We start from the raw sequence: 16,647 nt of genomic DNA, 5'->3' as shown, positions 1-16,647 counted from the left end.
TTGAGGGAAATTGGATTTGGAGGTGGGATCTAGTGGCTGTAGTAATATGGTTCCAGTTGTCATCTTGTTGGGTTCAAGTTCACCTTCCCCAGTGCTTGAGTTTTCCATCTTTTTTTTTTAACTCTTTATTTATCATTTTATATCCATTAACAAGTTTGGAACAACTTGACAAGAAGTGGTGTACAGAGATTGAATAATATACGAAAATAACAATAAGAAATATAAGATCCCTGTAATACACTGTCAGACCACAAAAAAAGGGGGAATTCCAATAGCAAATATGAGAAGAAATATTATGAAATTATACAAAGAAAAAGACCAAATTACACTAGAGTCTAGAGTCTACAAATTTTTTTACGTCGAGCCACAATATTTATGAGCTGGATATAGGAGCAGCAGTACCAGGTTACTATCAAGCTAAGGCGAGAGAACATTGTAGAAAGCTCATCTTTGTGAGACTTTCCTCACTCCAAATGACATCAAATCTTCACTGAGGTGTACTGTGCTGTTCGTATGTCTCACTCTGCATGTAAAACTGGCCACAAAATCCTAAACCACCACCAAAACCTCACCTTGAGTTATTAGCTGGTTCTCCTATGGTGATATAAGTAGTTGAATACTCTGAAGACCTCCCTAGAGGCTCTCTCTCTCTCCCCACACTCCACTTCACTCCCTCTTCCCTCCCCAAGCCCAGAAGTGGCCAAAATCTAATGTGCAATCTTTATTGCAAATTGTGTTACAGCCGTTTCAGGTATATTGCATAGCTTAACACCAGGAAAAAAGGTGTAGTTATTTCCGGCATTAAAAACGTTCGTTATGCTATTGCACAGTGCGATAATGCCCCTCATTTTCTTTAATCCCACCCAAACCCCTCCCCAATCCCTCCCCTTTGAAAAATGTACATTTGCGCCACTCGCTACTGCGACTAACGCGTGCGTTATGGCATTATTGCGGGTGTTAACGCCATAACGCATTTTGATGAATGACCCTGTAAAATAGCCGGATAAGCAAAATAAAAGCACTGCATAGGCGGATAAGTAAGACAGATGGATAAGTAGTGTTTGAAGACTTATCTGGCTATCTTACTTATCTGCCTATGTAATGCTTTTTAAGACTTTTCTGGATAAGTAAAAAATTATCTGGATAAGTGGCAGACATCTGCTATGTGGGTGTATTTGTGCTCCTAATTTTAACCATTTACATGAGGAAATGTAACTCCTGTATTTTCCTTAGCACTTGTCAGCATTTACGTGTGTAAATTATCAAATTTTATATGCGCATCAAGGAAATTACCAGGTAAATCAATTAGTCCACCAGTCTGTCTCCAAGTCATTAAGACCCCCCGCGCCCCTGGTTCTTTAACCTGCACCCCCCACCCTGGTTTACCTAGACCTCTTATCTAGTCAGTATTTATCTATAAAGAATTTTATTCTGACTTATACCTGATAATTCGCAGGTGTCAATATGTGTAGGTAACAGCCATATGAGTGTCGCATTTGCAAGTTTTAAAATAGCAACTTATACACGGAAATGTTGACTCTGTCCCAGAACGACTCTGGCCAGCTCTTTTTTTATATGAGTAAATTTATTTGCACATCATTACTTGTGTATGTTTGAGGTTTATAAAATAGCACTTGTCCAGACTTCTCCCTACGTAGACTTGTTCCTCACCTTCTTCTGCTTCTCAGTCATTAATGGATGACTTTGTGCTCTGGAATACTATCAATACTCTGGCAGATAAAAATTCTGTTACCGGGACTGGTGCGAGGGCAGCAGCCCAGTTAAAGCTTGACATCTCTGGCCACCTAACTGAGACATCCTTCCTCCACCAAGATGTGAAATGATCCACTGATTGGTGTGGTGGCTAGCCTTGGTGAAGCTTGGTATAGTGCTGCCTCTAGGGGAGCTATGGCTTTCCCTTCCTTGCCCTTAGCATGGCAACTGTCACTGTAAGGGAACCAAATTAATGATGTAGCCCATACTGCGGCACAGACAAGAGTATCAGGCTTAGTCACCAGGTGCTTATGGCACATCTGCTTAAAGAGCCACTTTTGTTGTGGAGTCCTCTGAGTCTCTTTTAATCCCAACGGTTACACTTCAGGTAGGAGGAGTACTCTTGTGAGACCTGCAGTGATTACTTTGAATTGTATCTGGTCAGCCTTGGTAAGCCTGGATTCTTGGGTTACAAAATATTCTTGAAGTGTTATTGCTTCATCCACTAGTGTGAATTTATAAACACAGAAATGGAAATAAGAAGCAAACAGTAGGAGACTTACATGAATTCAGCCCTGCTACAGTGCAGGCTAAGAACTATTCTTTGTAAGTTAGACTATTGAAAATCAGCCTAGATATCTAAGCTTGTACCTCATAGATGACCAAGATAAACTTGAGATTCTTTTAGTATATTGTACCCCAAAGGAATCAAGAAGGTCACTGACAGAATTTATTAGGGTTTAAGTCAGACGTGGTATTGGATGTGTGCAAGCTAATAGTTTTGGGAGTTTTAATATTCATGCAAGAGGACTCTTGATTCAGATTAACTGTGACTTTATGGATGGCATGTTTGTGTTGGATTAATCTCCTATTATTTGTGAGCCAAATCATGTTATTGGTCAAACCTTGGGTCTGGTCTTTTGCTGAGCAGAAAATGGATGTGAAGTGAAAAAAGAGGAGGCTAGTTTAATTGTTCTGTTATGGTCAAACCATAAGTTCAATTAAGAGGTGTTTTGACTTTTTTTTTTTTGTTAAAGGCTAGAGCTACATTTAAAATCAATGTGGTCTTCCGTGTTCATTAGCCATCTCTCCTGCTAGGTTAGAGGATCTTTCTGTTAAGGCCTTGGCTGATTTGCGGAACAAGGAATTGAGGAAGTCTATCAATAATTTTACTCCTGAGAAAATACATTTGATTGGTATTGCTAGGTCTGTACTTTGATTTTTCTCAGGAGCCTTGTTTGGTGAAAAAGAAAAAGTATTTAGAATAACATGGGTGAAAATTTTGTTTTGATTCTGACAAGATTAAATGCAGAATCTTTAATGTAGCTTACAGTAGAGATTCGCAAGTACAAAGAAAAATTATTTATCTGTTAAGGTTGCTTCAGTGTTCTATTGAGGAGCTGTTCTGAGTAGATAAGGGCCTACTGCAGTAATCCTTTTGGCAGGTTGTTGATGATCAGCGATGCAAGAAGTTGCTAGACATTTTCAGCCCAATTTTAAAAGGGCCACACATATAAAAACCGGGAGTTACGCTCGTGGCTAGGCCTTGCGCACACTGTGCGCATTTTAGAATGGGTCCAGCCATTATGTGCAGAAGCTCTGGGCCCTGCAAAAGGGGTGGACCTGGGCATGGTATAGGTGAGGAGGGGCAGGGGCAGGCTGGAACAGCACCAATAGCGGCTGACCTGCGGAAACAAAGTTTACTTCTGCTATCGAGGAGCAGTAAGTATAAAAATAAAAAAAAAATGGGGAAGGTTAGGGTTAGTTTAGGGGTCGGGGAGGAGAGGGGAAGAGGTAGGAAGGGGTAGGGTTAGGGATAGGAAAGTTCACTCCCAGTCCGCTTCTTAATTGGAGCAGACTGGGAGGGAACTGGGGGAGACCCGATTGTGTCGCCGTGTGTATTTTTCAAAAATTCCTCTCCCTGCGCACAGAGAAGTCCACCCGCCCGCACTTACGCGCTCGGATCTGAAAATCCGGTGCACAGGACATGTATTTTATAACATGCGCATGCCGACGTGTGCTTTGCGTTTTCAAATGGTCACGTGTGACAAGTTGGACAAGATTCTTGGAGAGAAATGGTCATTCTCTTATCTGCTTGACACTTGTCCATCTTGCAAGAGAAGATTTGTTAGAATGGGGTTAAGCAGATACTTAATACTTCTCTTATGAAGGGATTGCGTCAGGTCCATTACAGAGAGGTGGTATAACACTCTCTCTGAAAAAAATCGTCACTTGACAATTTTAGGCCAGTGTCAAATATTCTATTTTAAGTAAGATGATTGAGGAGTTACATTACGGATTCAGAAGTTATTAGAGTAAACTAAATGTTTAGATTATTTGCAGCCAGTTTCAGATATGGCCATATTTCCAAAATGGTCTGCTACTTTCGATGCTGCTTTGTATGATTTGTATAGGACTTTACACAAGAGTAGTGTGTCCTGCTAATTTTGTTGGATTTAGCAGCGGTGTATAATATTATTGTGTTGTTGCTCGGAGGCGGGGAGAAAGGAAAGGGTTCTGATCGGCTTTTTTTTTTTGGAGGGGAGATAACAGCATGCGGTGTTCCAAAGGGTTCCATTCTTTGCCTATTACTTCTTAATGTTTATATGAAACCATTGAGCGAGGTGATTAGAACATTTGGACCACAATTTAGATGGCGTATTTTGGTACTTTGTAGGAGTCTTTGTGTATCTGTTGCTCACATATTTTGGTAAGTCTGATTTGGCCTCTGTAATTTGTACTTTGACTACTTCTTGCCTGCATTATTGCAGTGCTTTATATTCGGATTTACCGTTAAAGACTGTATGGAAGAGTTTCTGTACGAAAACTCGGGTGGCATGCACAGTGTGGGTACTACATAGCAGCAGGTGCAAACTAAGCAGCAGCATGTATACATGGACATTATGAAAATGAAATCTCCTGTTATCTAAATATACCCCCCTTTTTTTCAGTGTGGATAAGTTCCTTTACCTGCATTGAGGGGAGAGGCAATTTTGAGTGATCCTTTTTACATAGGTAAATATGCGTTTACCTACATAAAAGGTTTTGAATGTGGCCCCCAAAATGTTGAGGGGAAGCTTTTATTTGCATAGTAAGTCATGCAAAACTTGTGATTTTTGCATGTGCACTACAGTTTTGAAAGCTGTGCCATGAATTTCTTAAGGCTTGGCACAGAATCTACTGCAGGACACTAGAAGCCTCAATTTGCAGCGTGATGTAGGGCCTAGCTGCTCACCCTTAAAGGAGCTGTACTGCGTGAACCAGACAGAATGGAGTTGAGCTACACAAGATGGATGCTACAGAACTGTAAGAAACTGCTGTTTTTCAATAAACAGAACATTATCTGCACATCTGAAATAAGCTGGACACAAACTTATTGAAGCTTCTATGGCCTTGACAAACATTATATCCATTTAAGCAGCACACACTGATCAACAAGTTGTTTCTGCCAGCCCAAATCCTTTGCCACATCATCTATGGTGTGAATATACATGAGAAGAAGAAAATAGCTTCTAACCCTCCAATCCTATACCAAATGGACTGTGTTATATCCACTGAGATGGTCTACTTTGGTTGCTGGGTATGCGCTTGAGGATAACAATAAGGCCCCTGAAGAACTTAAGGATTGAGACAAACAACCAGGATCCTTATTCTGCCACTTTATACTCTTGCCCATGCCTGCCTGCCTGCCTGCCTGCCAAGTTTCTGTCCACCACACACTGTCTGTGCTCCCTGCTTGTCTCATCTTTCTGGAAGTTATATACATACAAGCCTCTCGGGGGCTTTTATTTATTTATGTATGTTCTGCTTTTCAGGCACTTCAAAGCAGATTATATACAGGTACTTGAGATATTTCCCTGTCCCCAAAGGATTTATATTCTAAGGGGTAGATTTTAAAAAAATGCGCGTTTGCGTACTTTTGTTGGCGCATCAGTCGCAAACAAAAGTACGCTGGATTTTAGTAGATACGCGCGTAGCCGCGCGTATCTGCTAAAATCCAGGATCGGCGCGCGCAAGGCTGCCGATTTTGGGCAGCCAGCGTGCGCCGAGCCGCGCAGCCTGCCTCCGTTCCCTCCGAGGCCGCTCCGCTGGCGCGCCGAGACGCAACCCGGGGGCGGTTCCGGAGGACACGGCCACGCCCCCGGACTGCCCCGGGCAGAAACCACGCCCCCGGGCCCGCCCCCGAAATGCCGCGTCCCGCCCCCAAAACACAGCGTCGATCGGCCCCGCCCCCGACACGCCCCCGACAAAAAACCCCGGGACTTACGCGAGTCCCGGGGTTCTGCGCACGCAGGCAGGCCTATGGAAAATAGGCGCGCAAGGCCCTGCTCGCTTAAATCCGGGCGGATTTACGCGAGCAGGTCTTTTAAAATCCACCCCTTAGTTTGTACCTGAAGCAGTGGAGGGTGAAATGACATGCCCGAGGTCACAAGGGGTGGCAGAAGGATTTTGAACACTGGTTTCCCTGGTTTGCAGCTCACTGCTCTAACTACTGGGCCACACCTCCACTGTCTGCAACCTTTGTCTCTGAGAGCAGGCTGCCATCCCTGGATTGATAAGAGATGTCTTTGACTATCTTGATGTTGAGTATCTATCTTTTGCCTAAGCTGTAGATATAACTGAAGTACTTATGTGCTAATTGTTCCCCCCTCCCATGCAGACCAGACGCTGGACCAGACACTGAAACTTTCAAGGAGACACTATACAAGATGCCTGCACACTCCTCCATGCATACATAAGATCCGATTAGCTTTCTCTTTTATACTGGGTATTTAGGCTGCAATGCTTGTGGCATTAAGATTTTAAAGCACTTCTGAATCAATAATGATTTATGAATGTAACATAGCCATGTAATAAAGAAAGGTACAAAACAAAAAAATGTATCAAACCTTCTTCAATGCAAAAACGTATACAATCATTCCAATAAAATTTTTTTTAGGGAACTTGGAATCAGAACTTATGGTGCTTATATTTCTATCGACTACCTCTTGCCTGCAATGGGCTTCAAACAGGATCAATGAATGGCACCCACCATTTCAATCATGTACTAGTTCCAAAATGCAATATAAATAAACCTCACACCACACCACTTATGAATACTCCAAACTGCTACAGACCACATGATCACCCATATACCTGACCTGACACAGGCCTGTGTTTCGGCAATAATGCTTATTTCAGGGTCAAAAAAGTGTAGCCCTAAAAAAAAAAATTAAAAACATCCAAACAACATAAAAACAGACAATTTAAACATTCGAGCAACTAAGGAACACCAATATAACACTTTTATCAAAAAACGAACCAATCACAATGGTCCAACCAAAAGATACAGCTTTATTAAACCAATACAAATATTCAACCTCTTTCAACTTCTCTGTTTAACTCAAAGGGCTGCACTGTACACAATTTAAAGATTAATTTATTTTCCTTTCTGAGCAGAAGTTGATCAAGGTTATCCCCACGAATATCCCAACTTAGGGCCTGAGTCATATTTTCCCATAGACACAGAATTGAAGAAAAGCCTTAGTGAATCAGGGAATTAGGTTGTTCCAAATGGAGAAATAAAAACCTGAAAACTGAAGGTCAAAATGAATACAATGTTCAACGAGGAGAGCTTCCAAACATTGACTAGTGATGGCGCTACAACGCTCAAGCATACGTGTCTTCAATGTGCCTTGAATGTAACATAACAAATTAAGCAATATCTAATGTAACTAATTCACTGTGAACTATTGTGTGTCACAATCAAAACTTCATAACAGAAACCAGAAAGTAATGTAAAGAATCTAGTCTCTAAGAGCTTAGAATTTTCTGTAATTCAAACAATTTCAGATATTACCTAGAAGGACATTTACCCTACAATGGAATTACACTGTGTACAACTCAGTAACAGCAGAGCCCATCAGACCAAAACTTAGACAGTTTAAGATGCTGTAAATCATTTCAAATTTTGTGCCCCTTTTGCAGTTGTTAAACATCTTATGTGCATTTTTGCTGAATATTTCACTACCCATTCAGTCATAAATATATTTATTTTTATTTTGAATTAAGTTGATTGCTATGTTAATCTCCTTGGATACATAGAAATAAAGGTCAACATATAAGTTGAGGTTGATATCCATTTTATTGGATTAACCTAATACATTTGACAAGCTTTTGAGAGCTTTGCTGCTTTCATCAGCTCAATGCAGAATAAGCTAAGGTTGATGTTGCCTGAATATATGTTAAAACATGCTATGATGCCACTGGGAATTCAAAGATTTAGTCTTTCCACACATTAATATATCTGGTTGTAACTTGTAAAATGGATTCTAATAATATATTTTATGAAGGGCACGTTGAGTAAACTGGGAAGCAAGGACCTTTATCTGGATAACTTTAACAAAATATTCGGTGGAAGTTACCCGGATAAGTATTCTGCTGAATATACCCAAGTAATGTTAATGTGGGTAAATTTAGGGCGGTTATTTATCCTGACCAGACTTACCTGACTAGCTCCAGACTGACATCTGGAGCAGGAATTTACTGCTATCCTGCTTAGTTTTTGATGTGTAGATCAGGGCATTGAGATAAAGCAAAATATCTATGTACTGACCATGTTTTACTTAAACAATGTTTTATTTACATCAAAAACCACAAATGATACACATTAACTGATATTATGCCTAAATGACTTTAACAGTGGTATATGATTATAACTAGTGCTGAGTATAATCTATATGGCACCTTCTTCAGTTTATAATAGTAAGCTTAATTGTTCTTAAACATGCACTGTGATACCAACTCTACTTTGTCTCTTGATGTTTGCTTAATTTCTAATTGACTCATACCCTCACACCTGTGTGATACATGATTTTGTCCATATAAGAGGCTTTCTTTGTGACTTCCATCCTTGGAAAAGAATACATTTGCTATAGAATCATGTACATTATCAATTTATTAACAGGAAACTTTAAAACATTCTCTTGAGTAACCTTGAAATAAAAAAAAAATCAATTAGTTGTGAAGTACATTACAGCTAACAGTCCTTTTTGTTCTGGCAGGTATATTTCATTAAAGAAGAAAACCTTGTTGCACCTTATAAAATTCAACGGGTGAGTGCTTTTTGGTTGTAATTGGAAACGTTTCCTACTAACCTTGTCTAGAATATAAAGGAATAGCAAATTTGTGAAAATGTAATATAATAGTGTCTTCTTACAGTGACTCCTTACATGGAAGCTAAAAATAGCCCTGTAAGAAGAGTGGCTTTGTAATAGGAATCCTTCCAGGGGAAGAAAATCAATTTAAAGATATCTTCCTAATCACATTTCTTTTAAGGGTGCACTGATTCAAAATGTCCACAGTGCTGAAATGGTCTTTGAAAGAGTACAGACCTCAGGTGCAGCTCCGTATACATTTCTCCATGATTTGGGGCTGTGTGTGAGTCGTGAGAACCCTTGCTCTCCCCCTGCTAGCAGTCCAACATCATAACCTTACTAGGGAGCTGCTGTAAAAAGGGGTGCCAATGTTGGCACAGGTTTTTAATGCCTATTTTAGTGTGCATTTTTGAGGAGTAAGTTAATACTGGTATGTAACGGGGTTTCAACTCCTAAAAAAAAAAAGTGCTATAACAGGCGTAAAAACCTGTGCTAAGATTAGCGCAGGCGCATGCAATTTCCACATAAAAGAAGGCATTATTGTTCCTCAGCAATGCAGAGAGGTGCGTTAAAGGGAAGAGAGCTTAAAGCACATTTTCTTAATGCTGAAAATTTAACTCCTGGGTTAGAGCAGGAGTAAAACTTAACTCACATTTCTGGTGGCCATATTATCCTATTGCTGTGCCCAGTGTGGTAGTATCTAGCTGCTTCTATCACTTTGGGTACAGCAATAGAATAACTTTTGGCCACCGGACATGAGTTTACTCCACCTCTGACCCAGGTGTTTAATTTCTGATTCTCTCGGGTAGGGCAACTACAGTTGAACAGTACACCAGCACTGTGCATCTAACTTTGGCTTACTGTTTAACTGTAGATGCCCACCCCAGCTAGCTCTAAGTACTCCCAAGGAGCAAATTATTGTATCCAAAGCCCTTTTGGCAGAGAATGGCAAGTCAAATCAAAGCACAAACTCTTTGGAGTGGGCAATTACAACTAGCTTAACAAAGCATAAACTCTGTAATAGGGGGCACCTCAAACTGCACAGTATGCCAAAGTCCGATGCAGAGCTTCCGATGCATACTGTTCAGATGAAGGTGCCCACCCCAGAGAACTTATGTTTTGATTTTACTTACCATGCCTTGCCAAAATGGCCTTGCATGTGAGATTGGTGCTGTGCATCCCAATTTGTGGGCACATTCTCTCATTCAATGGCATGTATAAGAAAAGAATAAGCTCTCTGGGGAATGCACCAACAGCTAGATGAATAAAGCATAGGCTGGCTAGGTGGGCACCAACAGCTGAACAGTTCACATTTTAGCACTATATGTGCCTATGCTGTCTGACTGGTGCCTATCTTGGAGAGCTTACATTGGAAATTTAGCTCCTAAGTCTGAAGTGGAAAAAACTATATTTCTGGTGGCAAATGTCTATTGTTGTTTGGAATTTACATTTCCAAAATAAGTTCTCTGGGGTAGACACCTATAGCTGAACAGTTCTTAAGTTGGGATGCCCAACACCAAGTGCATAGCATTTAGCTATAGGTGCAATCCCCAGAGAGCTTATGTTTTGTTCAGCTATAGGTGCAATCCCCAAAGAGCTTACTCTTTCTTTGGTCTGAGGTGGAGTAAACTCAGATATCTGGTGTCCAAAGTTATTCTATTGCTGTGCCCAGTCTGGTAGAAAGATACTACCACATGGACACAGCAATAGAATATCTTGGCCACCAGAAATGTGAGTTAACTTTACTTCACCTCAGGGCAATGAGTTAACTTGAAAATCCACTTAAGTGCATTAAACCAAGAGTATGGAGATAAGCACGTGAAATTGGAAGGCGTGTGATCAAAATGGACTTGAATGCCCAGTGCCAATCTCGCATGCAAGGTCATTTTGCCAAAAGGGTAAGCTGTGTGGAACAGGCAACTACAGCCATTTGAGATGCACAGCACCAAAGTGCATACTGTTTGGCTGTAGATACCTTCCCTAGAGAGCCCAAATGGCCTTGCATGTGAATATGTGCCCAAGTTGGAATGCCCCTTCCCAATCTTGCATGCAAAGTTATTTTGGTCACTTTCCTTCTAACTTTTGGCACTTACCTCCTTAATCCTATTTTAAAGCACTTTTCTGCATTAGAGTGCATTTTTCGGTTTAACTCGCATTTTAGCGTGCATTTTTCATTTAACATGCATGTTTAACTCCTGTTTGATTTACATCCCATTAGTTTACTGCATCCTGCAGGAGACCTCTGTTTTTAACGCTTGTGTTAAATAAAACCCACACTAAAATTTAACTCGTTTTAACACTGTTTTATTTCATCGCCCCCTATGGGATGTTAAGTAGAAGTCAATATTATAGGTCAATATTCAAAACTAAACATTTAAATGACCAACTTGGAGTTAGATGTCAAGCAGGTTTAAATTATTCGGTTAACTTAACTGGATGTCCAAATATTGGCACTTACTGTAAATGGTTAAGGCAGGAATGGCCAACGCTACAAACAGGACAGGTTTTCATGGTATCCACAATGAATATGCATGAGATAGATTTGCATGCACTGCCATGTCTGTATGCAAATCTATCTGATGCATATTCATATAGATTTGCATGCACTCCCATGTCTGTATGCAAATCTATCTCATGCATATTCATATAGATTTGCATGCACTGCCATGTCTGTATGCAAATCTATCTCATGCATATTCATTGTGGATATCCTGAAAACCAATCCTGCTTTTGGCTCTCGAAGACCGGAGTTTGCAATCCCTGGATTAAGCTAACCAGATAAATAGCTCTTCCCCCCAATTCGCCCATTGCCCGCTCCCAAGATACTTGGCTATATACTTAGCTGGATAAATACTTATCCAGCTAAATGGCATCCACTGAGTAAAGCCGGATATTCAATGACTGTCACTTAACCGGATAAGTCTCTATTTCCTCTGCACTCAGGCAGGCCAATCCATACCAGTGGATTATGCACTCCTGCCAGCAGATAGAGGTAGAGTAAAACTGAACTCACTGATGTCACTGACATATATCCCTGCCCCAACATCAGCCTGCCAGTATTCTCCATCTCCAGCAACTCCCTGCAGCTCCCTTGTGAAACTTGCTTCTAAAAAAAAATAGAGAAAGAAGATAGAAGATTAGGAGAAGAATTGAACACAGAGCTTGAACGCCTGAGAAGAGACCTGTTGGTGCCTCCTTCAAATGAGCACTTTGAGTTTGGAAGGCTAATTGGGTATAGACTTAAAAAAAAAAAAAAAAAAAGGACGAGGGAGTGTTTGGTAATGAAAGCTTGTGCTCTCGTCCCCGCAGCTGTAGACCCAATTGATCTTTCAGCCAAGAAAGGCTAAGCTCAGGTAAAAAAGAGTTAGGAGAGAAGTTTAGGCTCCCTACCAAATCTTTTTTAATCATTGGCGTTTCCCTCCGCGTTTCCCTTTTCCCTCTCACTTCTCTGGGGAGTTAGTGAAGAGTGGGGGCGGCGCAGGGTGGCGAGTTTAGCAGCTTTTGCTAAGCCCTGCATCTCAGGCTTGGTTCAGTCAGCTGCATGGTATGCTATAGTGGTTTTTTTCCTGAGCATTCAGGCATGTGCACATTGTCACTGTGTGGAGGTGGAAATGTCTTGACGTGAGCGCGCATGTGCGCAGGTACTTGTGCGCATATTTGCATGGGTACACCCACGCGCAGTTGGTGTGAACATAGCAGGCCAAGTAAAGCCAAGTTAAGGAAGAATAATGGCACCGGGAACCAAAAAGTTTAAGCACATTGCTATTTGTATGGCTTGCCATTTAAGGGCGATTCAGCCCTCTCTTTCTCTGCACTGGTATTAGTGCTATTTAAATGCTCAAAGAGATTTGCTTACTACAGATTTGCAAATGTTGGGATCTCCCCTCAGCCTATGGTGAATTCAGAGGAGAGAGGCAGAGGAGGCAGCACAGTGGACAGTTCCTCTGTCCCCTTGTTACCAATGGCAGAGACATCTCCGGGAGAGGGGTCGGAAAGTGTCATGTTTGGGCCTAATAGCCCCTGTATGGATCCATCCTCCTTCTCTTGAGTAGAATTTTTCCAGGGCTTGCAGGCTTTTCTGCAGGAGCATCCAGTGGAGATGAAGCAACCTGCTAAGAAGGGTTCACGTTCTCAGGCATTCTTCTTGCCATCCACTTCAGATGAGCACCGCAGGGACCCTGCCCCGGAGATTTTCAGGGGGATGCGGATCATGACACGTCGGATGATTTCAGTGGGGACTTGGCTTTCTCACCTCTGGAAGAGGGAAAATTTCCAACTGATTTGGAGCCACTTTGAACTCTACTCCATTTTTTTTTTCAGAAACAAACTGCTAAGTCTGTTAACTTAGACCCTGAAGATGCTAGTAGTAGAAGGGGGTGACACTGCGGGCTCACAAAAGAAAGAATCCATATTGGTCACTTAATGCAAAGAATCCTGTTTTTCCCCTCCTGGAATCATTTCAAGAATTAATTGATCTTGGAATTGGAACGCCCCAGTGGCAAGTTTTAAAGGGGAGGCATGCTTTGGTGAGTTTGTACCCCTTGGATCCAAAGGCAAGGGAACAGTTGTGATTCCTGAAGGTTGATGCCTTGGTGTGCACTGTTACTAAGTGAAACACCATGCTGGTTGAAGGAGAAGCAGCTCTGAAGGATGCTCAGGATAGGAGGATTGAGACCATTCTTAAACAGGCTTTTGAGACCATGGCAATGCATTTGCAAATTGTTTCTTGCCTGCCAGAGGACAGGAAAGTGGCACTATGTACTTTTGGGGTGAGAAGCTGCACCAGGGATTCCTGTCAGTTTCGTCCTTGCAGAGGAGCAGCTCTCAAAAGTCTCATCCCTTCGGAAGACCTCAGTCCTTTCGGTCTAAGAAGCCTAATAAGGATGTGGGCTCCGGGACTGGATCATCTCGATCTTCACAATGAAGATGTGGGAGCTCATCTACTGAATCAGGAGATAGACAGTCATCTATCTTACTTTTATCAAAGGTAGGCCCAGATTTCGATGGACCAGTGGGTCCTGGAGATGATAAGGAATGGTTATGCTCTATAGTTTCTCCAAATTCCTCCGGACGCATCTATGGTCTCTCCCTGCAACTGTGCCAGTGGAGACTACGTTAACAAGACTGTATAATCTGAAGGCTGTAATTTCAGTTCCCAGATTACAAGAAAATATGGGGCACTATTCCATTTATTTTGTCATTCCCAAGAAGGAAAAGTTGTCCTTTCTACCCATCCTGGATCTGAAGGGAGTCAATCGGCATTTGTATGTGACTCACTTCAGGATGGAAACTCTGCGCTGCATAATTATGGCAGTTAAAAAAGTGGAATTTCTCACGTCTCTCGCTCTGATGGAGGCCTATTTGCATATTCCCATTTGACAGGAACATCATTTCCTATATTTCTTCGATCTGGGACATCATTATCAATTTCAGGCCCTTCCCTTCAGGCTTGCTACTGTGCTCAATACCTTCCGTATGGTCATGGTGGTGGTGCATCATCTCTGCGCAAGGAGGGCATTCTGGTCCATCTGTATCTGGATGACTGGTTTATTTGGGCCAAGAGTGTGGAAGAGAGTCATTTGGCGTCTTGGTGATTCAGAAGATTGTGAGTCAGACCAAGACCATAATTCTGGTGGCTCCAGATTGGTCCCGGAGGCCATGGTACTTCAGTGGCTATTGATGGAAGTCCTCTCAGACTTCCATTCAGGAAGGATCTCTTGCATCAGGGGCCAATGCTGTAGGACAATCCGGGTTGGTTTTGTCTTACAGTTTGGCCCTTGAGAGACTCCGTTGCTGAAATGTGGTTATTCCTCGACAGTGATTTCCACTTTTCTTCGGGCCAGGAATATTTCTACATCTTTTGCTTATATTAGGGTTTAGAGAGTGTTTTAAAGCTGGTGTGACATGTGAGGTTCTCACCCTCTTAAGGTTTAAATTCCACTGATATTGCAATTTTTGTAGGACGGTTTGGTTAAAGGCTTGGCCTTAAGCACTCTGAAGTTGTAGGTAGCAGCTCTTGCTTGCTATAGGGGGTGGGTCAATGGTAGACCCTTGTCTTCCCATCCGGATGTGTCCAGGTGCTTAAAGGGAATTGAGCATCTTTGTCCTCCCATACATCTACCAGTACTTCCTTTGGGGCTTTAATCTCGTATTGCATTTTTTGGTGGGTCTTATTTTTCAGCTGCTGTGTGCTTTCTATTTGCAACTGCTTACCTTGAAAATGGTTTTTCTGGTGGCGATCTGTTCGGCAAGGCAAATTTCCGAGATACAGGCTCTTTCTTGCCATGAGCCATTTCTGCAAATGCCTCTGGGGGCAGTACAGCTTAAGATTGTACCTTCCTTTTTACTGAAAGTGGTTTTGGAGTTTCATTTGAATCAGCGTATTTCTCCACCCACTCTGGACAGGAATAGAGATGAGTGGGATTATCGTTTGTTGCATGCTTTAGATGTCAAGCAGCATCTGGTGCGGTACTTGAAGATTACTCACTCCTTCAGGAAGATAGATTGTCTGTTTGTGCTCCATGATGGAGGCAAATAAAGGGATCCAGTGGCAAGGGTGAAGATAGCCCATTGGGTGAAGGAAGTCATCATGGTTGCCTATGTGGATGCAGATGTACCATTACCTAGATAGGTCAGGGCGCATTCCACTACAGTTTAGGTGGTTTCGTGGGTGGAGATTTGGTTGTTATCTCCTGCCGGATAGCAACGTAGTCATCCTTAAATACCTTCTCCAGGCATTACCACTTGAACGTTAGAGCTCAGGAGGATGCAGTGTTGACGGGACCGCAGGCAGCCTTCTACCCATTTCAGGAGTAGCTTTGGTAATCCCACTGGTGTGGATTAGCCTGCCTGAGTGCAGAGGAAGGAGAAATTACCACTTATTTGGTAATTTCCTTTTCTCTAAGGAAGGCAGGCCAATCTACAACCCATCCTGGCTGCCTACTTTCTTTTAATTCATCCTTTATATGCGAATGATGCAGTGTTATTTCATTTGATTCATTTGAAGGACTGGTAAGTGAAAGAACCAGCCCCTAAGATGTTAACTTTTTTTGCTGCGCTCAGTGTTTCCCAGTTGTTTGGCAGCATGAGTGGTTGACGGTTAATAGTCATTTTCAAGTATAATCAGTTTGTCCACAGTTTGGCTTTTCTAGAGATACTGGCAAGCTGATGTCGAGGCAGGGCTATATGTCAGTGATGTCAGCAAGTGAGTTTTACTCCATCTCCATCTGCTGGTAGGGGTGCCTTCTTTACATAAGAACATATCCTTATCTAGCTAAGTAGTGCTAAATATTGGCCTCCCCATGGTTGAGTACTTAACAGTGCCCGGCAGTGGTGGGATATCACAAAACATAAATGAACTACAAGTTTGGAGCAGCAGAAATGCATATGATGAAGTTGAGTTGGGTACTGTTAACAATACCCTTGTAATCACATTGTAGGTCTAATCATTTTTGGTCTTTGGAAATGTGAGGCAAAATACATGATAGATGATTACACTTGTTATTACCTGGATGTAGTAAAAACATTTTATTCAAGCATATTTACAGATGGGATTGAATTGTATTTCTAATTCTGAAATTACTTGATTTTTTTTTAATATCCAAAGTGCAAAATATCTAAATGTACATTTTTTATTTTTTTATGTAGGGTGAAATGCAATATTTATTTCAATTGGAAATTGCTGGGAAGGTAGCCGATGTTGTACAGACTCTGCTTCAGGTACAGATTTCTAGTTTGAGATTTATATCTCTTTATATTAAGGATATATTATATTTTTACAGTCTCTAGTATACAGTTC

General features: G+C 41.6%; 1 protein-coding gene across 1 annotated transcript in view; it reads left to right on the top strand.

Moving 5' to 3' along the window:
- Positions 1 to 16,647, top strand: part of NSMAF (neutral sphingomyelinase activation associated factor) — a 267,295-nt gene that overhangs the window by 66,705 nt on the left and 183,943 nt on the right. The window contains exons 6-7 of the mRNA XM_029591349.1: positions 8,757 to 8,807; positions 16,497 to 16,568. Coding sequence (XP_029447209.1) covers positions 8,757 to 8,807; positions 16,497 to 16,568 — 123 coding nt within the window. The remainder of the gene's footprint in view (positions 1 to 8,756; positions 8,808 to 16,496; positions 16,569 to 16,647) is intronic.

Source organism: Rhinatrema bivittatum, chromosome 2 (genome assembly GCF_901001135.1).
Source record: "Rhinatrema bivittatum chromosome 2, aRhiBiv1.1, whole genome shotgun sequence".
In the NCBI taxonomy this organism is placed as follows: domain Eukaryota; kingdom Metazoa; phylum Chordata; class Amphibia; order Gymnophiona; family Rhinatrematidae; genus Rhinatrema; species Rhinatrema bivittatum.
This window is presented reverse-complemented; position numbering and strand designations above follow the sequence as displayed.